Source organism: Scyliorhinus torazame, chromosome 15 (genome assembly GCF_047496885.1).
Source record: "Scyliorhinus torazame isolate Kashiwa2021f chromosome 15, sScyTor2.1, whole genome shotgun sequence".
NCBI classification, from domain to species: Eukaryota; Metazoa; Chordata; class Chondrichthyes; order Carcharhiniformes; family Scyliorhinidae; genus Scyliorhinus; species Scyliorhinus torazame.
Genome location: NC_092721.1, coordinates 155,621,335 through 155,647,585, shown reverse-complemented (window position 1 = coordinate 155,647,585; position 26,251 = coordinate 155,621,335). Strand labels below are relative to the sequence as shown.

Sequence of the window (26,251 nt, the reverse complement as noted above, 5' to 3'; positions counted from 1 at the left end):
CAAGAAAGTAAAAAGATCTAGCTTCTGGATCCTTCTGGTTGGTTGAAGAGACCTTCAGGCCCAACTTGACAATCAATCTTCTTTTTAAAATCTGGTCTTCTTTAGATGTATTCGCTGATGAGCTCGGTTGCTGTGTCCTATCTTTCCCATGTACTGAGCTGTGAGAACTGGCTATCTCTGAGCTGACTCTGAGCTGACACTGCCTACTCTTTAAATTCTTGTCTTCCTTAGATGTATCAGTTGTTTTAGCTCGGCTGCTTTGCCCTGTCCCTTTCCCATGGCCGAGCTGACTGTAATCTGACTCTGAGCTGCTGGTTCCTTCTCTGCTTCTCCCCTCTCTCCCTCTGAGTTCTGGTTCTGGTTCTGCCTGTGTCCCCTTTCTTCGGGTTTATATATTTTTCTAACAGTTATCTAGTTTTTATGACTTTATTGTAAAGTAACTCTTATTTAACTTTGATTGTAAAAAGTATCTTTGATCTAAACTTTCTAATCCAACTAAGTATTAATTTTGACATGACTTCATCTCATAGATCTGATTACATTGTTTCCTTTGTGATGTTCAAAATGCTTTGACTTCAAGAGGTGTGAATTTTGGTTTGGTTCCTGTCATTTCTATAGTCTTATTTTCCAACTGTATCCTCTGCTCATAATTTTGACTTTGATTTTGGCTTTGAATTATGTTTCTCGTAGACTGATAGTCTCCAGTTTTCTTTTAATTTACCTGATGTCAGCAGAATTTCACACCTATATATTTGCCCCCCTAGTCATTCTTTTCTATCTGCTGATTTTACTTCAATGAAGGTGTGAGCCATTGTTTTTGGCTTCATTCAAAATCCTGTTTGTCTTGTTTGCTAAGCCTGCTTGACCAAGGATATCTGCATTTTACAATCCTGCTCCTGAGCAGCTGCTGTTAACCCTTTGTGGGATCTTTGTGGGATCTGTATCCCCTCATGTTTCTCTCAAACCAGATATTGACAGACTTCCATGTTTCAAATGACACATCTTTCCATATTTTCAATAACAAGCTTCATCCCAGAGGCCACACATAACCCCGTATTTTATAATGGGGAGCTCCGCTTGCCTGAACTCCCCATTGTAGCGAGAGATTGGGGTGCCATTTTTTGGGGGGGAAATATTTTTATTTGGCATTTTTCAGTTTTTAACAACTTAACATATAGTGCACCTGGTATTTACATGTTGTGATGTTTCTTATTTACAAATTTTTACATATATTCTCTCCATCTGCCCCCCCCCCCCCCCGCTGGTGCCCTCCCACTCCCCCCCCCCTTCACCCCCTTTAGTGCCCTCCCACTTCTCCCCCCCCCCCCCACCTTTCACCCCCGTTGGTAGTCTGGTTCTTCCCTGGCACCAACATTCACCCTGAGTGTCATACTACTGTGCTCCGCTTCTGTCTTCTGTGGTTGTAGTTGTTGCCCTTGTGGGTTCGGGGGGGGGGGCTTCCTGCCCCCTCCCCTCCTCCCTTTTTCCCCCTGTTTTGCTCTGTGACTACCTTGTGTTCCCTCCTCAGCTCCCCTCCCTTCCCCCTCTGGTCCTCTCCATTGTGTGTGTTCTTATCTGCACTCAACAGTAGCCCCCGTCTCTTCCTAGTCACTGTTGGCTTCAAACACGTCTTGGAACAGGCTAATGAATGACCCCCACGCTTTGTGGAAGCTCTTGTCGACCCTCAGTTGGCGAACTTGATCTTCTCCAGGTGGAGAAATTCCGATAGGTCTGCCAACCACAGTCTGCAGCTGTGGGTGTTGCTGCTGAAAGAAGGCTGACCAGAACCTGACAAGTCAGGGGCAGGCTCAGAATATGTGAGTGTGGTTAGCTGGGCCTCCCTGGCACCGTTCACATTTATCCCCCACCTACGGAAAAAACCTGTTTATTCAGGTTCTGGTCAGCTGAGCTCTGTGTACCACTTTAAACTGCAGGAGGCTGAGTCTTGCGCAGGAGGAGGTGGAGTTGGCCCTGCTCAGTGCATCGCTCCAGCGTCCCCTACCCACTTCCGTCCCGGGTTTGTCCTCCCATTTTTGCCTGGCTCCGTCCAGTGGTGTCCTTGCCCTTTTCAGAAGTCGTCCATCGATGTCCCCACATTTCCCCCTCTTCTTACTGTCCGTGTTTATTAGCTCTTCCAGTAAAGTGTCTCTCGGGGCTCTCTCCTTGCGGAGGAAGTGTTTCATTTGAAGGTGCCGCAGTGACTGTCTTGTCGGTAGCTCCAGATCTTCCGTATGTTCACCCAAGGTTGCGGGTCTGTCCCCAATGTAAAAGTCCCTGACGGCTAGCATCCCCCCGTCCTTTCTCCATATTGTGAAGGTGACATCGAGCAGGACTGTCAGGAATTTGTGGTTACCGCAATGGGGGCCATGGAGGACATCTCAGTTAAACTGAAATCCTGCCTAATTTGGTTCCAAGTCCTTAATGTGACTACCACCACTGGGCAGGATGTGTACTTTGTCGGGGGAGAGGGGGGAGGTGTGCTGCCGTGGTGAGGGCCCGGAGGGTCATTCTCCTGCAGGAGAACTCCTCCAGCCTCACCATCACCCATTCCATGTTGGGTCCTCATGTCCATCATTTCCCCCTCTCGGCTGTGGCTGTCCAATTGTAGTATTGCAAGTTCGGTAGGGCCACACTGCCTCCTTTGCAGTGTCGGCTTCAGGATCTTAGGGTTTCCACCTCCCCCCCCCCCCCCCTCCCCCCCCCCCCCCCCCCCCCCCCCCCCCCACACACACACACACAAGCGCCATGATCATTTTGTCTAACCCTTGGAAAAAGGCCTTGGGGATGACGATCAGTATGGATCTGAACAGGAAGAGGAACCTCGGCAGCATGTTCATCTTGATCGTCTGCACCCTCCCCGCCAGGGAGACCGGGAGTGCATCCCATCTCTGTAGGTCCTTTTTAACTTCCCCCGCCAGACTGGTCAGGTTCCACTTGTGGATCCGTGTCCAGTCGTGGGCTATCTGGATCCCCAGGTAGTGGAATTTGAATTGGGCCAGCTCTGTCCCTCCCCCGTTCGGGTTCACCGGGAATGCCTCGCTCCTGCCCAGGTTGGGTTAGTAGCCAGAGAAGGCCCCGAACTCTTCCATAAGCTCCATGATTACTTTCAGGCCATTCTGTGGATCCGAGATGTAGATGAGCCGTTCATCCGCATAGAGTGAATCTCTGCTCCCTGCCTCATCTTCGGATGCCCTTCCAACCTTTTGCATTTCGCAGAGCGATCACCAGGGGTTCGATTGTCAGGGCGAACAGGAGCGGGGACAGTGGGCATCCCTGCCTTGTGCCTCTATGCAGCTGGAAATTTTCAGAGCTCCGTCGAGCGCCTTCTGGTACACACCACTGGTACGCAGTTCTCCAGTCTCTTAGCCAGGACTTTCGCGTGTATTTTGCATCCAATTTGAGCAGCGAAATGGGTCCAGGTGATCTGTATTCCATTGGGGCTTTGTCTTTTTTGGTTATCAGTGATATCATGGCCTGTATTATCGGGGACGCCATTTCTCCGAGGTCCCCAGAAGAATCACCGACCTCCTTCCCCCCCCCAGCCCATACGCAACATGGGAGGGTTCCCGCACCCACAGCGGGCAACCCCGGCCCGATCGCACGAGCATGCAAAAAATACCAGCTTGGCGCCGTGACAGTGCCAACCTGGAACATTGGCAGTGCCCTTGCCAGTTCTAACTTGGCAGTGCCAGGCTGGCACCCAGGTAGCACTGCCAGGGTACACAGGTGGCACCAGCAGTGCCAGGGTACCACCCTTCCCAAAGGGCATGCAGCTGGGGGCCTCCAATTCCCTTTGAGACCCCCATGAGTGCCATTCCGCCTGTTCCCCGGTTGTGGGGACCAGTACCAAACAGCGCTCGCCCGACGTCCCCTTGGCGAAGGGATTGAATCCTAAAGCCTCAGGTACTTTGGGAATCTGCACATTTAGGGTAAGGCTTACTGCCTCGCTCAAATATGCAGATTTGCCAAAACGTGATCCCACCCATTGTAGGCGGGATTCACCTTGCAACATCTCATGAGATTTTGTTGAATCTCACAAAGTGTTGCGAGCCGGGTAGATCCTGGGAGCATGTCTCCCTGCTTTCAATGGCCACACTGCGCCGCGGTGAGCTGCTTTTCTGGCATAGCGTGGCCAGAGCATCGCACTCCATGTTTCAATTATAAGGACAGTGGTCTTCATTAGTGCGCAGTAGTGCAAAGTCTTGATTCAACTGGTCTTAAAATGTCTGCCTCCAGAGGCAGAATGATATGACTATGGTAAGCCAATTGGCTAGTACAGCCTTGCATTTCCAAAACCTAAACAACGTCCACCTCACCCTCTGCAGGTCCCTGCAGTAACACTGCCTCGTGGTTCTCTTACATAAATAACAAAGACCACACGGTGCTGGACCCAGCACTGGACCGTTCTAGGTCCAGGACGGGTAAGAGGCCGGCTGTGGCCAAGGTGCTCAGGGGGTTTATGGACCAGATGGGGTGTGTGGATCCATGGAGGTTTGCCAGGCCGCTGGCCAGGGAATTTTCCTTTTTTTCCCACGACCATAGAGCCTACTCCCGGATAGATTTTTTCATCTTGAGAAGGGTGCTAATCCCGAAAGTGGAGGGAACGGAATATTCGGCCATAGCCATCTCGGACCACGCCCCGCATTGGGTGGAGCTGGAGTTGGGGGAGGAGAGGGACCAGCGCCCGTTGTGGTGCCTCGATGTGGGACTGTTGGCGGGTGAGGGGGTGTGCGGGCGGGTGCGGGGGTGTATTGAAAGATACTTGGAGGCCAACGACAACGGGAAGGTGCAGGTGGGGTAGTCTGGGAGGCGTTGAAGGCGGTGGTCAGGGGAGAGCTAATCTCCATTAGCCCACAGGGAGAAGAGAGAGAGGAGGGAGAGGGAGAGGTTGGTGAGGGAGATTTTAAGGGTGGACAGGAGTTATGCAGAGGCCCCCGAGGAGAGGCTACTTAGGGAGCGACGGAACCTCCAGACGGAATTTGACCTGATGTCCACGGGGAAAGCAGAGGCACAGTGGAGGAAAACGCAAGGGGCGGTGTATGAGTATGGGGAGAAGGCGAGTCGGATGCTGACACATCAGCTTCATAAGAGGGAGGCAGCGAGGGAGATTGGAGGGAGGCAGCGAGGGAGATTGGTGGAATTAGAGATAGAGGGGGGAATGCGGGGCAGAGTGCGGTGAGAATAAACAAGGTATTTAGGGACTTCTATGGGGACCTGTACAGGTCTGAGCCCCCAGCGGGGGAGGAGGGGATGCGATGATTCCTAGATCAGCTGAGGTTCCTGAGGTTCCCGAGGGTGGAGGAGGTGTGGAGGGTGGCTGGTTTGAGGGCACCGATTGGGCTGGAGGAGCTGGTTAAAGGATTGGGGAGCATGCAGGTGGGGAAGGCCCCGGGGCCGGATGGGTTCCCGGTTGAATTTTACAGGAAATACATGGTCCTGCTGAGCCCGTTGCTAGTGAGGACATTTAATAAGGCGAGGGAGGGGGGGACCTTGCCCCCGGCAATGTCCAGGGCGCTGATTTCTTTGATTTTGAAGCGGGACAAGGATCCATTGCAATGTGGGTCGTATAGACCGATCTCGCTCCTCAATGTTGACGCTAAGTTGCTGGCGAAGGTGCTGGCTACAAGAATTGAGGACTATGTCCCGGGGGTGATTCATGAGGACCAGGCGGGATTTGTGAAGGGTAGGCAGCTAAATACTAATGTGCGGAGGCTCCTCAATGTGATTATGATGCCCTCGGTGGAGGGAGAAGCGGAGGTAGTGGCAGCTATGGACGCGGAGAAGGCCTTTGATCGGGTGGAGTGGGAGTATCTTTGGGAAGTGTTGCGGAGGTTTGGGTTTGGGGAGGGGTTCATCAGTTGGGTCAGGCTGTTACATAGAGCCCCTGTGGCAAGCGTGGCTTCGAACTGGCGGAGGTCGGAGTACTTTTGGCTGTACCCCTTATCCCCCTTGCTATTTGGACTGGCAATTGAGCCGCTGGCCATGGCACTGAGGGAGTCCAGGAAATGGAGGGGATTGGTCCGGGGGGGGAGAGGAACACCGGGTGTCGTTGTATGCCAATGACCTGTTGTTGTATGTTGCGGATCCAGTGGAGGGGATGGTGGAGGTCATGTGGATCCTTCGGGAGTTTGGGGACTTTTCGGGGTATAAACTCAACATAGGGAAGAGTGAGCTCTTTGTGGTGCATTCAGAGGACCAGGGAAGGGGGATAGATGAGCTACCGCTGAAGAGGGCGGAAAGGAGCTTTCAGTACCTGGGGATCCAGGTAGCTAGGAGTTGGGGGGCCCTGCACAAGCTGAATTTGACGCGGTTGGTGGAGCATATGGAGGAGGATTTTAAAAGATGGGATATGCTGCCACTCTCAGTAACGGGTAGGGTGCAGTCGGTCAAAATGACGGTCCTTCCGAGGTTTCTCTTTGTGTTCCAGTGCCTTCCCATTTTGATCCCCAAGGCCTTTTTCAAACGGGTAAGCAGGAACATCATGGGATTTGTGTGGGCGAATAAGACCGCGAGGGTGAAGAGGGTGTTTCTGGAGCGTAGCAGGGACAGGGGGGGGGCTGGCGCTGCCAAATCTATGTGGCTATTATTGGGCAGCCAATGTGGCGATGATCCGTAAGTGCGTAATGGAGGGAGAGGGGGCGGCGTGGAAGAGGCTAGAGATGGCGTCCTGTGTGGGCACGAGCCTGAGGGCGCTGGTGACGGCACCGCTGCCGCTCTCGCTGACAAGGTACACCATGAGTCCGGTGGTGGTGGCGACGCTGAAGATCTGGGGGCAGTGGAGGCAACATAGGGGCGAGGAGGGAGCCTCGGTTTGGTCCCCAATTCGGTAGAATCATCGGTTCGTCCCGGGAAGGATGGATGGGGGGTTTCGGAGCTGGCATCGGGCAGGGATCAGATGAATGGGGGACCTGTCCATCGATGGGACGTTTGTGAGCCGAGGGGCGCTGGAGAGAAGTTTCGGCTACCCCCGGGAAACACTTTCAGGTACATGAAAGTGAGGGCGTTTGTGAGGCAGCAGGTGAGGGAATTTCCGCTGCTTCCGGCCGTGGGATTCAGGACAGGGTGATTTCGGGTGTATGGGTTGGAGAGGGCAAGGTTTTGGCGATTTACCAGGAGTTGCAGGAAGAGGAGGAGGCCTCAGTGGAGGAGTTAAAGGGCAAGTGGGAGGAGGAGCTTGGGGAGGAGATAGATGAGGGTCTGTGGGCTGATGCGCTGAGTAGGGTTAACTCTTCCTCCTCTTGCACCAGGCTCAGCCTAATACAGTTTATAGTTACTCACAGAGCGCATATGACAGGGGCGAGGTTGAGTTCGTTCTTTGGGGTGGAGGACAGATGTGGGAGGTGCTCGGGGAGTCCAGCAAATCACGTCAATATGTTCTGGTTGTGTCCGACGCTGGATGGGTTTTGGAGGGGTTTTGCAAGGACTATGTCCAAGGCGGTGAACGCCCGGGTCAAGCCGAGCTGGGGGTTGGCTATATTTGGGGTATCGGACGAGCCGGGAGTGCAGGAGGTGAAAGAGGCCGATATTCTGGCCTTTGCGTCCCTGGTAGCCCGGCGGAGGATTTTGTTACTGTGGAAAGATGCGAAGCCCCCTAGTGTGGAAGCTTGGATCAATGACATGGCAGGGTTCATCAAGCTGGAGAGGATAAAGTTTGCCTTCCGAGGGTCTGTGCAGGGGTTCCTCAGGCGGTGGCAACCGTTCCTAGACTATCTCGCGGAGCGTTAGGAGGAGGTCAGCAGCAGCAGCCCAGGGGTGGGGGGGGGGGTTCCTTTTGGGGTGGCATTTGGGTTAAGGTGGGTTTTTTTTCCTATTTGTGTTTTCTACTGTTATATGGGGGGTTATTGTATTTGGGGGAAATCCAATGTATAATTTCTGCTTGTTGTGTTTTAGTTTCTTTTCCTTGTTGGGGGGGTTTCGTTGAAAATTTGTTGAAAAATTTGAATAAATATATTTTCAAAAAAAATAACAAAGACCAAAATCAATGTAAGAAAACCCCCTTTTGCTAAACATTGTAGATATAACAAATTTTATTTCTCTTAAAATAGAAATGAAAGAGGCCCCAGTGCAATCCTCACAGCCTGGTCTCTCTATTGCTTGCCTACTTTACACTACTCTGGAAACATATCGAACAAAGTAACACTGAGGAATCCCGGAAGAAAGCCGAGGCAGAAAAAATCCTTTCAAATAAACACATCTCCAGCCCAACATCTCACCAACAACACTCCAATCTCCGCAGGAGCTTGTGGACAGCCCTCAACAGAATATGGACTGGACATGGCCAATGTGGCGACCCGATGTACAGCTGGCACCTCAAAGTCTCACCCGGTTTTGACTGAGGAAATCCCGATCAAACCACAGAGCACGTAATTAGATCTTGCCCCCCAACTTAAAGTTTGAAGGTGACATCCTGGAGGTACGCTTGCTCTCCAGCGGAGAATTGGTCTGGTTCGGGAGCTTGAACTTCAAATTGTGATGACAGCTTCTGCAAGAAGAAGCAGGTCCCCTGTCACAGGAGCCTGATTGGTGGACGGCTGAGGGAGGTGATCCCACAGGGTTATTTCACCCCCTTCCCTCCCGATCATCAAGACTTTTCATAAATAATTATGATGTGGAGATGCCGGCGTTGGACTGGGGTGAGCACAGTACGAAGTCTTACGACACCAGGTTAAAGTCCAACAGGTTTGTTGAGAAGCACTAGCTTTCGGAGCGCAGGTGAAAGTAAATAAATAATTAGGCCATTAAAGAGGAGGAGCAGCACATAATGGAGGCTGAGGAGGGTGTGGGATCACCAAAAGCAAATGTAGTCCATTAGGTATTACGCTGCAACCCCCCCCACCCACCCACCCACACCAAATATACAAGCAGCTTAGGCCTGTAGGAGTTGTGTCATAGAACATTACAGCGCAGTACAGGCCCTTCGGCCCTCGATGTTGCGCCGACCTGTGAAACCCATGTAAAGGCCAACTACACTATTCCCTTATCATCCATATGTTTATCCAATGACCATTTAAATGCCCTTAATGTTGGCGAGTCCACTACTGTTGCAGGCAGGGCATTCCACACCCTTACTACTCTCTGAGTAAAGAACCTACCTCTGACATCTGTCCGATATCTATCTCCCCTCAATTTAAAGCTATGTCCCTTCATACTGGCCATCACCATTGAGGAAAAAGGCTCTCACTGTCCACCCTATCCAATCCCCTGATCATCTTGTATGCCTCAATTAAGTCACCTCTTAACCTTCTTCTCTAACGAAAACAGTCTTAAGTCCCTAAGCCTTTCCTCATAAGATCTTCCCTCCATACCAGGCAACATCCTGGTAAATCTCCTCTGCACCTTTTCCAATGCTTCCACATCCTTCCTATAATGCGGCGACCAGAACTGCACGCAATACTCCAAATGCGGCTGCACCAGAGTTTTGCACAGCTGCAACATGACCTCATAGCTCCGAAACTCAATCCCTCTACCAATAAAAGCCAACACACCGTACGCCTTCTTAACAACCCTCTCAACCTGGGTGGCAACTTTCAGGGATCTATGTACATGGACACTGAGATCTCTCTGCTCATCCACACTACCAAGAATCTTACCATTAGCCAAGTACTCTGTATTCCTGTTACTCCTTCCAAAATTAATCACCTCACATTTTTCTGCATTAAACTCCATTTGCCACCTCTCAGCCCAGCTCTGCAGCTTATCTATGTCCCTCTGTAACCTGCAACATCCTTCCGCACTGTCCACAACTCCACCGACTTTAGTGTCATCTGCAAATTTACTCACCCATCCTTCTACGCCCTCCTCCAGGTCATTTATAAAAATGACAAACAGCAGTGGCCCCAAAACAGATTCTTGTGGTACACCACTAGTAACTGAACTCCAGGCTGAACATTTCCCATCAACCACCACCCTTTGTCTTCTTACAGCCAGCCGATTTCTGATCCAAACTGCTAAATCACCCCGAATCCCATGCCTCCGTATCTTCTGCAATAGCCTACCATGGGGAACCTTATCAAACGCTTTACTAAAATCCATATCCACCACATCAACTGCTTTACCCTTGTCCACCTGTTTTGTCACCTTCTCAAAGAACTCAATAAGGTTTGTGAGGCGCGACCTACCCTTCACAAAACCGTGTTGACTATCCCTAATCAAATTATTCCTTTCTAGATGATTATAAGTCATATCTCTTATAAACCTTTCCAAGACTTTGCCCACAACAGAAGTAAGGCTCACTGGTCTATAGTTACCAGGGTTGTCTCTACTCTCCTTCTTGAACAAGGGGACATTTGCTATCCTCCAGTCTTCTGGCACTATTCCTGTAGACAATGATGACATAAAGATCAAAGCCAAAGGCTCAGCAATCTCCTCCCTAGCTTCCCAGAGAATCCTAAGATAAATCCCATCCGGCCCAGGGGACTTATCTATTTTCACACTTTCCATAATTGCTAACACCTCCTCCTTATGAACCTCAAGCCCATTTAGTCTAGTAGCCTGTATCTCAGTGTTCTCCTCGACAACATTGTCTTTTTCCTGTGTGAATACTGATGAAAAATATTCATTTAGTACCTCTCCTATCTCCTCGGACACCACACACAACTTCCCACTACTGTCCTTGACTGGCCCTACTCTTACCCTAGTCATTCTTTTATTCCACACATACCTATAGAAAGCTTTTGGGGTTATCCTTGATCCTACCTGCCAAAGACTTCTCATATTCCCTCCTGGCTCTTCTTAGCTCACTCTTTTGGTCCTTCCTAGCTAACTTGTAACTCTCGAGCGCCCTAACTGAGCCTTCATGTCTCATCTTTACATAAGCCTCCTTCTTCCTCTTGACAAGTGATTCAACTACTTTAGTAAACCACGGTTCCCTCGCTTGACCATTTCCTCCCTGCCTGACAGGCACATACTTATCAAGGACACGCAGTCCTTGAACAAGTTCCACATTTCAATTGTGCCCATCCCCTGCAGTTTCCTTCCCCATCCTATGCATCCTAAGTCTTGCCTCATCGCATCATAATTGCTTTTCCCCCAGCTATAACTCTTGCCCTGCGGTATATACCTATCACTTTCCATCGCTATAGTAAACGTAACCGAATTGTGGTCACTATCACCAAAGTGCTCACCTACCTCCAAAATTAACAACTGTCCTGGTTCATTACCCAGTACTAAATCCAATGTGGCCTTGCCTCTTGTTGGCCTATCTACATACTGTGTCAGGAAACCCTCCTGCACACATTGGACAAAAACAGACCCATCTAAAGTACTCGAACCATAGCGTTTCCAGTCAATATTTGGAAAGTTAAAGTCCCCCATAACAACTACCTTGTTACTTTCGCTCCTGTCCAGAATCATCTTTGCAATCCTTTCCTCTACATCTCTGGAACTTTTCGGAGGCCTATAGAAAACTCCCAAAAGGGTGACCTCTCCTTTCCTGTTTCTAACCTCAGCCCATACTATCTCAGTAGACGAGTCCTCATCAAACGTCCTTTCTGCCACCGTAATACTGTCCTTGACTAACAAAGCCACCCCTCCCCCTCTTTTACTACCTTCCCCGAGCTTCCTGAAATATCTAAACCCCGGAACCTGCAACAACCATTCCTGTCCCTGCTCTATCCATGTCTCCAAAATAGCCACAACATCGAAGCCCCAGGTATCAACCCATGCCGCAAGTTCACCCACCTTATTCCGGATGCTCCTGGCATTGAAGAAGACACACTTTAAACCACCTTCCTGCCTGCCGGTACACTCCCGCAACCTTGAAACCTTACTCATGAGCTCACTATTCTCAACCTCCTGTACACTGGAGCTACAATTCAGGTTCCCAAGCCCCTGCCAAACTAGTTTAAACCCTCCCGAAGAGCCTTAGTAAATTTCCCCCCCAGGATATTGGTACCCCTCTGGTCCAGGTGTAGACCATCCCATTTGTAGAGGTCCCACCTACCCCAGAATGAGTCCCAATTATCCAGGTATCTGAAACCCTCCCTCCTGCACCATCCCTGTAGTCACGTCTTCAACTGCTCTCTCTCCATATCCCTCGTCTCGCTAGCACGTGACATGGGTAACAACCCAGAGATAATAACTCTAGTTTGTTCTAGTGCTAAGATTCCACCCTAGCCCCCTGAATTCCTGCCTTACATCCCTATCCCTTTTCCTACCTGTGTCATTGGTGCCTATATGGACCACGACTTGGGGCTGCTCCCCCTCCCCATTAAGGATCCCGAAAACATGATCCAAGACCTGGGGCGGGATTCTCCGATATCAGCGCGATGTCCCCCGACCGGCGCCAAAAACGGCGCGAATCAGTCCTGCAACGCGCCCCCCCAAAGGTGCGGAAGTCTCCGCATCTTGAGGGGCCGAGCCCTCACCTTGAGGGGCTAGGCCCGCGCCGGACTGATTTCCGCCCCGCCGGCTGGTGGGAAAGGCCTTTGGTGCCCCGCCAGCTGGCGCGAAACTGACTTTGCCGGGCGACGCATGCGCGGGAGCTTCAGCAGCCGCTCACGGCATCCCCGCGCATGCGCAGTGGAGGGGGTCTCTTCCGCCTCCGCCATGGTGGAGACCATGGCGAAGGCGGAAGGAAAAGAGTGCCCCCACGGCACAGGCCCGCCCGCGGATCGGGAGGGCCTGATTGCGGGCCAAGCCACCGTGGGGGCAACCCCCGGGGCCAGATCGCTCCGCGCCCCCCTCAGGACCCCGGAGCCCGCCCGCGCCACCATGTCCCGCCATCCCAAAGGTGGTTCATCCACACTGGCTGGCATGGGTTGACAGCAGCGGGACTTCGGCCCATCGCGGACCGGAGAATCGACGGGGGATTTCCGCCGACTGGCGCGTCGCGAATCCCGCCCCCGCCGAATATCCGGTGGCGGAGAATTCGGGACACGGCAGGGGCGGGATTCACGCCGGCCCCCGGCGACTCTCCGACCCAGTGGGGGGTCGGAGAATCGGGCCCTGGAGTGCATTTTAGAAAATAGGCAGCAGGGACTTCCTGAAACACAGCAAGACCTCAGACCACACTCATCTACCCACATGGTTCTCTCAGCGGTTTATATAAAGTGGCTACAGCAAGGATTAGAAACTGACAATAAGCAAAGCCAATGCTCTGGGAAATCTATTGGCAGCTTTTATATATTTAAATGAAACTGTTTTTTTTCATGTTTATTTTTTTTTAAAGTGCAAAATCTCACATTAACAGTAAAATACACCCAGTTCATATGCTTCGATTAATACATGACAAAATAAATACATATAAGAAACAGCAAAAAAGTAGCAGTTGAACTGAAATCTCATCCCCACATGCTCATTGCATTTGATGATCCTCGAGGAAAACCAATATCGGAATCAATGGAATCAAAGAGGTAACCAGCAAACATCCACTGAATCTTCATTTGCCTTAACTGCCGTAAATATTGTGTACATAAAAAGTACACATACATTAAACACAAACACATCAGGCTTATTCCAAAAATGTTAACACCTTTCACACTGTAGGTGTAGACCAGAGTGAACTAGAATGGTATGTTCGAAGCGGTATAGTGTATGAGGGATGCTATTTGAACAATGAAGAAGATCCTCTCACACAGGCCAGTAAAATTTCTTCCTCATTATACCTTTCATTTAAAGTAAAGGACATTCCAATGTTATACTGATTTAAAGAGGTCTGAGGGCCTTTCTGCATTTTTCCAAACTGCCAGCCAGGCACCTGGGCTCTACCCCAGCCACCATGGCAGTTGGTCTTGTCAGGGTGCCTATGTACCAGGGAGTGCCAGGGCACTGCCCTGTGCCCGGCCAACCAGGGGGCTCCAATGGCCTGCAAAGCCCCAGGGCAGCACGGTGGAACAGTAGTTAGCACTGCTGCCTCACAAACTCGGGTGACCCGTGATCAGCCCGGTGCAAAGTTGTTTTGGACCTGTCCCTCTTTGCTCCCAGTGCAACAGGATCGGTGCCGGGCACAACATGGTGGGAAAAATCGCACCCTTTATGAAGGATGTGAAGGCACTAGAGAGGTTTGTGAGAATGATCCCAGGGATGAAGAGCTGCAGTTACATCTAGAGATTGGAGAAGCTGGGCTCTTTTTGTTAGAGAACGTTGAAAGGACATTTGATGTTCAAAATCTGGAGAGAGGGGACAATAATAGTGAAATAGAAAGAATGTTAAAGAGGATAGAAAGGACATCAGAAGTTAGCAATTAAGCTGAAAATGTGCTCAAATAGGGTATTGAACTACAAGACAAAAGATGGAAGGCATGATGGATGCAGTAGAAGATACTGCAGAGGAGCAGAGGCAAGTCCTGGGTATATCAAGGAAAGAATCTAGCTGAGGCCAACAGCAGCAGAATAGATTGAGAAGGCAATAGTATTGAACAGGGTGTGGGAACTGGGAGGAGGACATTGCAGAAGGAAATGGAGGAGGAGAAATAAAGGCAGCAGAGGCTGAGAGTGATATAGCTCAAGGAAAATTGCAAAAAGGACCAATCTTGGTCAAAGATACTCATGTCTGGAGCAACACTCAGTACAATCTGTCTGATTGTGTGCAGCAATGGTAGATCTAGGCAACTTAAACAAGGTACAGAGAAAGCTACATATGGCTGAGCAATTCCTTATGTAGAGGCTTAGAGGTCAACTGTACTCTCTTTAAAACAAATGGTAAGAAATGGATCTGTGTTTGCTGCCGATAGGTTAGGTTTCTCACATGTTATTGGGGCATTAGAAATTTCAAAACACTTCAGGGTGTGATACACAACGGGGCCTCCATGGTTTAGTGGTTTATTCAAACTCTGGTATCTTTCATGTCGAAGTCTACAAAAAAAAAGGGAGAAAATTAGCATTGCTACAAAACAGTCCTTAATTCATTCACTAGTTGATGTGAAGGGCAAAAAAATATATTACAAAGCTACAGGAATAATTTGTGAACATTTTTACACAAGCTTACGAGTATTGGTATTTTGTGGTTAGAGTCCCAAATGGTGCTAACCTTTTTAAAAATCTCTTAAACAGCACTCGGAGCTGCTCTTTTTGAGCCTCCCCCTTAAACCAGTGAGGTCCACTTAATGTAGGTACACCCATGGTGCTGTTAGGAACGGAATTGCAGGATTTTGACCTAGCTATGTTGAAGGAATGGTGAAGTAGTTCTAAATCAGGATGAATTGAGTCTTGGAGGGGAAATGCAGATAATGGTGTTCACATGTGCCTGCTGCCCTTGTTCTCCTTGGCAGTAGAGGTGCAGAGTTTGGAAGGTACTATCATGTTGCTGCAGTAAATTTTGTAGATGGTACAGAATGCTGCCACTGTGCACCTATGGCAAAGAGATTGAGCATTTAAGGTGGTGGATGGGGTGCAAATAAAGTGGTTTGCTTTTCCCTGGAAGGTGTCAAACTACATTCATCTAGGCAAGGTACACAAAGCTCCGAAGAACAGTCATATTGGATTCGGAATTTTGGGCGCCATCTAACCATAAGAAAACAGAGTGCATTCTGGGCAGGATTAGAGAGGTCATTCCCAGTGCTGGGAATGATCCCACTATCTAACAGCGCTCTGCTCTTTTTGGGGCCTTAGAGGAGAACGCCCCACCAATGCCTCACTCAGCTGCATTTCATGCACTGAGGAACTCCATTGTCGGAGCTCCTCAGTACAGCAAGAGATCGGGACGGATCTCTCGACCCCACCCAGCCCCGGATCCCCCTCGTGCCCCACCTGTTGGGGGTCCTCGTGCTCCCCGCACCCCACCACACATGGCTGGGGCACTCCTGGGCCCAATCTGCAACATAGATCAAATCCAACTGGGCATCTTGGCACTGCCAGCCTGGCATTACCCCTGCAAGACTCAGAATGCCATCTGGGTGCCCTTGCAGTGACAGCCTGGCATACAGGTGGCACTGCCAGGGTGTGTAGGTGGCACTGCCAGAATGTGTAAGTGGCACTGCCAGGGTGTGTAAGTGGCACTGCCAGGGTGGGAGTACCCAGGTGGCATCAGCAATGTCAGGGTGCTACCCTGTCCAGATACCAGCCACCCGGGGCCTCCTATTAGCAGGGAGAACCCCCCGCCCCGCCCCCTCCCCCTGCAAGTGCCGTTCCGCCTGCTCCCATTTGTGGGGACCAGCGCTGAATCGCGCCCGGCTGGATCCTCCTCGGCGAGACCGGTAGGTCCGGCATCGACTGAGCTAAGTGAGTTTTTAAACTCACTGAACTCTGAGAGTCTGTGTCCCGCCCAGTGTGGATGGGATCCAGGTGGCGATGTCTCGGGAGGCCGGTCTCGCAAGGCGTAGTGACCGTTGGGAATCCTGGGAGAGGCTACCGGCCGCGCTCCGTTCTGATTCCAGCGGGACTCGGCCAGTGAATCGCACCTGTTAATACTTTCTCTCTCCTCAGAACTGTCGAGTTCCAGCATTTTCTGTTTTTATTCCATAATGTTGCTGTTCCCCAACAAATTCAGTGAGATTGGGTTAAAGAACTGCTCTTGTCATTGTCGGCCTTTCACTCTGGCTAACCAGGGTCTTGCTGATTTCAACCCTTTACATTGCTCATATCAGGTCAATTTCTCTCTCCAATGATTTCCTGCTCAGCACTTGCCTTCTACAATCTGCCAGGTTGCACTCGCAGTGTGTAACCCAGGCACTGGTCAGAAGAGAGAGATTCCATATCTAAAAAGCAAGTCGCAAGGCCCCAATCCTCTGCCTGCAAAATGTAGGCAGCCCAGGAAAATTGTTCTTAATGGGGCTGGTAGTTATTTAAATTGCTTGGTGGGCAGCCAATCCACATCCCGTCCAAACAGGATTTCCTGCTATTTTTCTAGCTCTTCTGCTTCCCCATGACCAGGAAAATCCTGTCCATGCAGTGAGCAAATGCCTTTATTTGGCTGCCTGGCCTGCTCTGTATCTCGAGGATGTCCTGTTTATATTAATCTCTTTTTGGTTTGATTCTTGTACTTATGGAAAAACTGTTGGTTGATTTACTTAAATCCTCCAGCAGTTTGCAATAATGCGATTTCCTTGCATGATTAAATAACTCTGAGAAATTGGACTGGTTCAGTACAGGCCAATAAAACACTTCTGAAAAGACATGTCAAAACTTTTCATCTTGCACTTATCAGAACACTTCACAAGAATACAAGAATGTCTCTTTGTTCAGCTTCAATTCTGTACTGCCAAATGACTATTCCTGAAAATATTATGTTCAAATGAGTGAGGAGGAAGCTTATCAGGATGTATTCAATGAATGGCATGACACTGGGAAGTTTTGAGGACCTTGGCATGTTTTGTCCATAGGTCTCTGAAGGCAGATGGGCAGGTTAATAGGGTGGTGAAAAGTGCATATGGGACACTTCCCTTTATCAATCGGGGCATAGATTACAAAAGCAGGGAGGTCATGATGGAGCTGTATAGAACTTTGGTGAGGCCACAGCTGGAGTACTGTGTGCAATTCTGGTTGCCACATTATAGGAAGGATGTGATTGCATTAGAGGAGGTGCAGAGGAGATTCACCAGGATGTTGCCTTGAACGGAACATTTAAGTTATGAAGCGAGGTTGGATAGGCTTGGGTTGTTTTCACTGGAGCAGAGAAGACTGAGAGGTGACCTGATCGAGGTGTAGAAGATTATGAGGGACATGGACAGGGTGGATAGGGAGCAGCTCTGAGCTGAAGGGTCAGGTACGAGGGGACACAATTTCAAGGTGGGGGGCAGGAGGTTTAGGGGGGATTACCCAGAGGGTAGTGACAGTCTGGAATGCACTGTCTGAGAGGATGTAGAGGTGGGTTACCTCAAATCCTTTAAAAAGTACCTGGATGAGGACTTGGCACATCATTACCTTCAAGGCTATGGGCCAAGCACTGGCAAGTGGGATTATGTAAGCAGGTCAGGTGTTTTTCATGCTTTGGTGCAGGCTCGATGGGCCACTGCACCATTATTCTGTGATTCTGTGATTCTGAGTATGAGAGGGGAGGAGATGCATATTTAAAGGGAGGTTATTTCTTTTAATTAATGAAGCACGTGTCCTTCAGAAGTTAAACATCTAAAAGAGTGAGACTGGCTAATACAGATTGGCCAATAGCTGTTTGTAGTGGATGTGATCTGTGAACTGATTGCCCCTTAATGATGTAAATGTCCAATCTTTAGGCATGAAGTGACATTCAGTCAGCACAGACAAGAATAGCAATGGAGTCACACTTATTCTTTTTCTCTGCTTTGTCTGGCTTGACTCATCATTGTCAACATCAATGAGATAATCCTCAAATTGTTCCTCTAATAATTAGAAGTAAAGTCACCATAGTCCCAAATGGTCATAGGCGGCTTTCCCCTTTGAGGATGAGAGCTGACTGGTGGTGATTTAACCTCAGGGGAGGGGCAAGGTTGAGAAGGTGGGCCTTCATGAATAACCTCAGCCAGTACAGGGATTGTAGGCATCGCTCGACACCACAAACCAACTGTCCTGCCAACTGAGCTAAACCCGGTTTTCTTAAAAGCATTGTTGAAACGGTCTTTCTCATAATATGAGCAGGATTCTCATGACATCATTGTTATGTAGAAATATTACGTAGTATTATGATTTTGATGGGGGTCCGTGATCATTAATCCATTTTATTGGAGCAAGGAGTCATTCCTGAAACTGAAATAGGGGGCGGGATTCTCCCAGCCCTGGGCTGGACCGGAGAATCCCTGGCAACGGACCATGCCGCCCCGACACCGGCATGCGATTCTCCGCAGAGCAGAGAATCGGCGTAATTGGCGCTGGTGTGGTTAGCGCGGCGCCAGTCGCAGGCCGCTCTCCGCTGCCGGCCCGCCGATTCTCCGGCCCAGATGGGCCGAGCGGCCGTAAGAATAGTGCCGAGTCCCACCGGCGCCGTTCTAACCTGCTCTGAGCCGGCGGGACCTCGGCGTTGAAGGGTCGGGTGGCGGCCTGTGGGGAGGGAGGGGGGGTCCGACCCTGTGGGGGGGGACGGGGGGGGTCCGACCCTGTGGGGGAGAGGGGGGGTCCGACCCTGTGGGGAGGGAGGGGGGGGTCCGACCCTGTGGGGGGGGGAGGGGGGTCCGACCCTGTGGGGGGGGGGGGTGGAGGGGTCCAACCCTGGGGGGCCTCTGATGTGGCCTGGCCCGTGATCGGGGCCCACCGATCGGTGGGCCGGCCTCTGTGGCTGGGGGCCTCCTTTCCTACGCACCAGCCCCTGTAGTCCTGCGCCATGTTGCGTCTGCCCAGGATTTTTCAAACCATAAATATGTTAAAGTAATTATTTTAAAATACGCAAGTACATGTTATACCCCATAAAACCAACTTGTCAGGTACTTTCTAACCATTAAAGCTAAAGACTATTAGTGAATTGAATGACCGTGGATCGATGCAAAGTAAAGCTGTTTTAGAAACCTTGAGAGAGAATAAACTACATAGAAATATTTCGAGTGAAAAGTATTATCCTTGTTTTAGTGCACAATGAAAATAAAGTACTTTTATTCATGCACCAGAGGATCTTGATCTCCATGGATGTATGGATTTTTACCCTAAAATAAGGGTAGTTCATTTGGACAAAAGGAGACTGTGCCCTAGGTTTTCCGAGCTGCTAGAAATTACAAGAATTACCTTTTACCAAGGTTGTTCTGGAAGGTCATCTTTTTTATTTCTTCATTGATATCATCGTCCGAAATGGTCATCTTCAGTGAATTGCGAAGATCCTAGAATCATACAATTTTACAGCATAGTACACCATTCTGCCCAACATACTTGTGCTTGCTCTCTGAAAGAACCAACCACAGTGTTCTATTCCCCTTCTCTCTCCCCATGTCCTTTTGGTGTTTTTCTTTTTCAAGAATTTATTCACTTCCCTTTTAAAAGCAGTCAAGGATTCTGCTTCCACTATTTCTAGCAGCATATTCCATAAGGTAACAAACTTCTTTAAAATAATTCTCTTAATCGTATATTTCATTCTATTCCTCACAATCTACTGTCACTGTTTTAATAATCCAGAGACCCAGGGTAATGCTCTGGGGACCTGGGTTCGAATCTCACCATGGAAGATGAAGTAATTTGAATTCAATAAGGATCAGCAATTAAAAGTCCAATGATGATCATGAAACCGTTGTTGAAAAAACTCATCTGGTTCACTAATGCCCTTTAGGAAAGGAAAGCTGCTGTCCTTACATGGTGTGGCCTACATGCGACTCCAGACCTACAGCAATATGGTTGACCTGAATGCCCTCTAAAATGGCCTAAGCAAGCCATTCAGCTCAAGGGCAATTAGGGATGGCCTTGACAGTGATGCCCTGGCGGAGAATGGCGGATCCCCGTAAAACTGGATCGCTGCAGGCGCCAAACCCGTTGCAATGCTCCGATGCCTTCCCCACATCAAAAGGAACTAAGTGCTATCTGCTGTGAATGAGAGACCACTTATCTCATTTTGATGTGGTGAGGAGCTGTCAATCATAGCAAGAGTGTTGAAAAACATTGTGGTTCGCATCAAAGCAGGGTACTTGAGATGCATTCAAGTCTGAAGGGAAAGATAGCTAAATAATGCACCCAAGCACCTTTCTCTGTGTGAATAAAACTGTCAATCACTGGCGAGAGAAGTATATTGTTGTGTGAAATTGAATGGGAGTTTTGCATTTCAAAGGCTGTCAAGGGGTTTGAAGCCCTTTCAAGTGTACTTGGCTTTTGAGGAAGCCTCTGGCACTTGTAACAGCTGCTGCTTTAAACATATTTGTCAGAGGCAGATGTTAAGGAAAGGTGCTTGCAAATGCAGTGATCTTTCACTGTACTGCCTGGACCTTTCTTTCAGGCAGGGGTGACTGATGGAGGTCTCTTTCAGGCTGGGGTGGGTTGATGGGGGTGACTGATGGGTAGTCAAGTGAGGAGTGACTGAGGGGTGCTGGGGAACAACTGAGGGGGCTCTGGAAGGTCATGGGGAGGGGGTTGGGTCACCCTCATGCATGCATATTTTTTGGCAGGAGGGTAACTAGTTATTTCCCTGGAAGGGAGGGAATAACACCCATACTTGTCAGTGAGGAGGGACAGGATTTGTATTGTGGGTGGGAGGGGGGCCCTCGGGATTGGGCCGCCCGTTCAAAATGGTGGCCCCATAACAGGATTCCTAAGGAATCCAATGACGTCGCCTCCATGCATATATTTGCATGGTTATGGTGAGAGATTCACACATGGGCCGCACTCCCAGTGCCAGCGGATATCAGACCCGATTTACTCTCCAGAACAGAGAATCCCGGCCTTGATCTTTCAAACTGTTTACAAACCTTCGACTCTGTATTTTCGATATTCTCTTCACTTTGTTCCAAATTGATGAGCTGTATGACAGGGGTCTCCCCCTCCAACACTGGATGAATGGGCATGCTGAGTGGATCAATCAGAATTTCATAGGGAACCATTGGGTGCTGCCAAGATGCTGGTGCATAGATTTCCCAGGGCTGTGGCTGTCCAAACGTACCTTACAAACAATCCAGTAACTAAGTGTTAAATAGGGATAAGTAATACACACTGATTAAAAGGCAATAGTAATTTCAAAAGGCCTCCTGAATTAAATTTGAGCTACTTCTCACCGTCATGTAGTTCCAGTAATGAAATGACAGCTTCAGAATTATTTCCATGTAGTCAGAGTGCATCTTGTCATTCAAACAAATAAACAAAAAAGATCTTGGGCGGGATTCTCCGACCCCCCCCCGCCGGGGGCTGGCGTGAATCCCGCCCCCGCCGGTTGCCGAATTCTCCGGCACCGGATATTCGGCGGGGACGGGATCGCGCCGCGCCGGTCGGCGAGCCCCCACCCGGCGATTCTCCGGCCCGCGATGCGCCGAAGTCCCGCTGCTGAAATGCCTGTCCCGCCGACGAGAATCAAACCACCTCACTTCCTGGCGGGACTAGACGGCGTGGGCGGAGTCCTGGGGGGGGAGCGCGGGGCGATCTGGCCCCGCGATCGGGGCCCACCAATGGGCAGGCGGGCCTGTGCCGTGGGAGCACTCTTTTCCCTCCACCTCGGCCACAGTCTTCACCATGGCCGACGTGTAAGAGACACCCCCCCTGCGCGGGGATGACGTCAGCAGCCGCTGACACTCCCGCGCATGCGCGGATTTCCGCCGCCCAGCGAAGTCCTTTCGGCCCCGGTTGGCGTGGCGCCAAAAGCCTTCTCCGCTAGCTGGCAGCGCGCCAACCACTCCGGCGGGGGGTTAGCCCCTCAAGGTGAGGGCTTGGCCCCTAAAGGTGCGTAGAAATCCGCACCTTTGGGGCGGCCCGAAGCCGGAGTGGTTCACACTACTCCATCCCGCCTGGACCCCCCGCTCCGCCGGGTAGGGGAGAATCCCGGCCCAGTATTCTGATTCAACATTGCTCGAGATCCAACCCACTATGGCCATGTCGTCAGCAAACTTGTAGATGGAGTTGGAGCCAAATTTTGCCACGCTGTTGTGTGTGTATAGGGACTTTAGTAGAGGGCTAAGTATGCAGCCTTGCAGGGCCCCGGTATTGAGGACTATTGTGGAGGAGGTGTTGTTGGTTATCCTTACTGATTGTGGTCTATGGGTTAGAAAGTCAAGGATCTAGTTGCATAGGGAGGAGCCAACTCCTAGGTTTTGGAGCTTTGATACGAGCTTGGCTGGGATTATGGTGTTGAAGGCAGAGCTGTAGTCAATAAATAGGAGTCTAATGTAGGAGTCCTTGTTGACGAGATGCTCCAGGAATGAGTGCAGGGCCAGGGAGATGGTGTCTGCTGTTGACCGGTTGTGGCGGTATGCAAATTCCAGTGGATCCAGGCATCCGTGGTGTATGGAGTTGATGTGTCTCATGACCAACCTCTCGAAGCACTTCATTATGACAGAGGGTGAGAGAAAGAGGGAAAACAAAAGGGAGAGAAGGTGTGAGAATGCAGTGATGATTGAGAAGTAAAGATATATGGGAGTGACGGGAGGGGAACATTAATCTGAGAAGGAGGAGGAGAGGGGGAAAAGCAAAAGGAGGGAGGTGAAGGAGGAGGGAACTCAAGGATAGGAGAAATGGATAGGGGGGGTGACGGAGGAATGAGCAGGATGGGTAGGGTGAAACAAAGGCAGTTCAACGTTAAGTCTCCCAGTACATTTTGGGGAATGCCAGCTTCGGTAAGTCATGGGTCAACTTTCCAAAACAGTTGCCAACTGGGAGGGTGGGGGAGGGGGGCACTGGGTAGAGTGAGCAGAAAGGAGAGGAGAGGGAAGGATACTTTCAAACATTGAAATTGGACCCCAATAGGCAAGAACTGGACAAAAAGGTTGAAGTGTGGTCGCAAGAGCAAGCAGAGTTACAGGGTGTGAGTGTTGAGGGTCTAACTCCTGTCCAACCAAGCTCATTGTCAGTTTCTTGGAGTTGCTAGCAATGGTGCCTCAGGTTTCGAGAGTAAAATATATATTTTGCAAACAATAAATCATACTTTTGTGGGACCTCGATGTGATGTAGAAGTGATCTAGTTCATTGGCCATGAAGTGTTTTGGCGTGTCTTGTGGGTATAAAATGTTCTACACAAATGCAAGTCATTTTCGCTTAATCTTTTACAATAGCCACCTAATTCATGCTTTTGCAAAATATGGGGTGGGATTCTCCCGCAACTGGCCGGATGCAAATTGCCGCATGCGCAGAACCGCCGGCGTTTTCTGGCGCATGTGCAGAACCACCGGCGTGGTTCCTGCGCATGCGCAGGGGGTTTCTTCTCAGCGCCGGCCATGTCGGAACCCAACAGAGGCCAGCGCGGAGGGAAAGAGTCCCCCCACGGCACAGACCCGCCCGCAGATCGGTGGGCCCCAATCGCGGGCCAGGTCACCGTGGGGCCCCCCCCCCAGGGCCGGATCCTTTCGCTCCCCCCCGAGGACTCTGGTAGACGGCCTTCTAGCCAGGTCCCGCCGTGATGGACCATGTCCATTTCCCGCTGGCAGGACTGGCCGAAAACGGATGGCCGCTCGGCCCATCGGAGCCTGGAGAATTGCCGGGGGGGGCCGCAGCCAACGGTCCCCGACTGGCGCGGCATGATCCCCGCCCCCACCCGAAAATTGATGCCGGAGAATTCGGCTGCCGGCGTCGGAGCGGCGGGGCGGGATTCACGCCGGCCCCCGGCAAGGGGGGGGGGCCGAAAATCCCACCCATGGCATCTGAAATGCTGATTAATTCATGAATAGTTAGCTAAGAGTTGTGGAACCCACAATGAGTTCATTATTATTACACAAGTATTTACCAATAAACTCTCCATCCACGCTCCACAATCGTACAGTACCCTCAACAGAAGAGGTCACAATCACCTTTTGTTCTTCTATCAGCTCCATGCTGGAACAATAAATGAAAACCATTTATCGTAAAGAATGAAATGGAAGCTGTCTGTACTTAATGCGATGTACAAGGCACACACTTACCAGGCAACACCACTTACATGAGCTCTCCAGTAGTTAACAACTATAATGAAGATAGATGAAAACATAATGCAATTAGATTGGTACTATGTTTTCTATGTTTCTAATGTAATTTTTACAGATCATGAAACACATTTTGATTCGTATGGCACATAGTATTCCCACATCATAATCAGCCTTCCTACATTGAAACTGGAAGCTGTTTCCTGAAAACAGGTAGTAGAGATTATACAAGGCAACATACATGCACAATTAAACTGTTACTATGCATGGATGAAAATCACAAATGACATACAGGCAAATATGACAGTGTAGAGTAAACTTTCAGCAGTCTTCCATGTATTGAAACTGAAAAAAATTATCAAAATGTCAAAATGATAACATATCAAGATTGTTGCTTCTCGCTCCATAACTTACATCCTCCTCTCTTTGGTTGCTGCTATTAATGAACTTTTTTCTATGAAAAACTCTCTTGGTATAAATGATGTGTAGAGCACTCTCATTGTTACCCATAACAAGCCTGCTTTCACCAACTCCCGATCAACATAAGCCCAGGATTCTGCACTATTTCGCTCGACAGTTTATGAAATTGGTGGGCCAACCAAGCAGCATATCATATGTTCAATAAAGCAAGGCTAGATTGATCAAAAACTCCACTGAGCACCCCATACAATTGTTATATCCTCTTTGTAGTTCTTTCTTTCCTTTTTATTTCTTTCTCTAATATTTTTTGGCTGCTGAGTATTTTATTTTTGCTGTCTCTCCAGTTTGTCTCGGTGATTTTTTATTTATTCATCCTTGAACAGTTCTTCTCATTCAGAGAACTTAGCACCTGCTGAAGAATATATTCAGTAATTAGGAAGGATGACTGTTAATATTCTCTGAGAATCTCAATGGATGTTTGGCAAGCAAACAAGAAATTGTGTCAAATTGCAGTGTTTGCTATTTCTTGTTTCTACTGGTGAAAGTTGAGTCTACTGTTGAATACAAGAATCTGTTAAAAAATAAGGGACCATATCGTCTTTGGAGTGGCTATCACAGTCTGACTGCCACACCTCTCCTATGTCCTTACAATAAAACACAACCACACCTTTCTTACCCCCCGCCCCCCTTGCGACTCGGGCAGAAAATAACTCATGGTGCAGCGACTAACATATTAGCATGGATAAAGGATTGGTTAGCTGATTGGAAAGAGAGAGTATACATAAAAGGGCCATTCTCAAGTTGGTAGGTGTAATGAGTGGAATATCACAGGGATCAGTGTTGGAGCATTTCATGTGGCACCTTGTCAAATGCCTTCTGGTAATTTGAGTAGACCACATCCACAGGTTCCACTTTATCCACATGGCTTGTTACTTCCTCAAAGGACTCTAATACATTAGTCAAACATATTTCCCCTTTCACAAAACCATGTTGACTCTGCCTTTTTTTGCAACCAGGGGTGGTTTGCAACAAAAATGTGATGTGTGGGACCTGAAGACATCGGCAAGGTTTGATCCACAGAGATCAGGGTGCTCCACTCTCAGAATAATCCTACAGCACCCGCCTTTCAAACAGGTAAAGACCCCCTGTCTCATCGGCAAAAACGCTCCCTATCGCTCCGAACTCCCCTGTGTGGTCATCATGTCTCTCCAGAGATTTGAACAATGGCTGATCCACATTGAGGAATCCTTGCACTTCAGTGTCTGAGTGGTGCCAGCTGCTTCAATGATGGGAAAGCAGTGCAGGCCTGCTATTCAGGCATCAGAAATTGAAAAAGATCTAGTCTAAAAATATTGCCAGACAGAACACCTACTCTTTCTAGGAAACACTTCAGAGTAAAAAATCCCCTACAGAAAAAATGTGGTCCGACAGGATACCTGCTCAAAAGAATTAATGAACCGTGAAGTGCTATTAAAACAA

General features: G+C 49.5%; 1 protein-coding gene across 3 annotated transcripts in view; it reads right to left on the bottom strand.

Moving 5' to 3' along the window:
* Nucleotides 1–13,141: 13,141 nt before the first annotated feature.
* Nucleotides 13,142–26,251, bottom strand: part of wdr95 (WD40 repeat domain 95) — a 220,449-nt gene continuing 207,339 nt past the window's right edge. For 2 of the 3 annotated variants that reach the window (XM_072476980.1, XM_072476981.1), the window contains exons 26-30: nucleotides 24,353–24,392; nucleotides 24,178–24,266; nucleotides 21,224–21,414; nucleotides 19,563–19,654; nucleotides 13,142–14,792 (exon numbers count right to left, since the gene is read on the bottom strand). In XM_072476980.1, the coding sequence (XP_072333081.1) occupies nucleotides 14,606–14,792; nucleotides 19,563–19,654; nucleotides 21,224–21,414; nucleotides 24,178–24,266; nucleotides 24,353–24,392 (599 nt within the window). In that variant the 3' untranslated portion in view covers nucleotides 13,142–14,605. Of the gene's footprint in view, nucleotides 14,793–19,562; nucleotides 19,655–21,223; nucleotides 21,415–24,177; nucleotides 24,267–24,352; nucleotides 24,393–26,251 lie in introns of those variants that run through there. The other variant, XR_011935212.1, reaches the window with a different exon arrangement.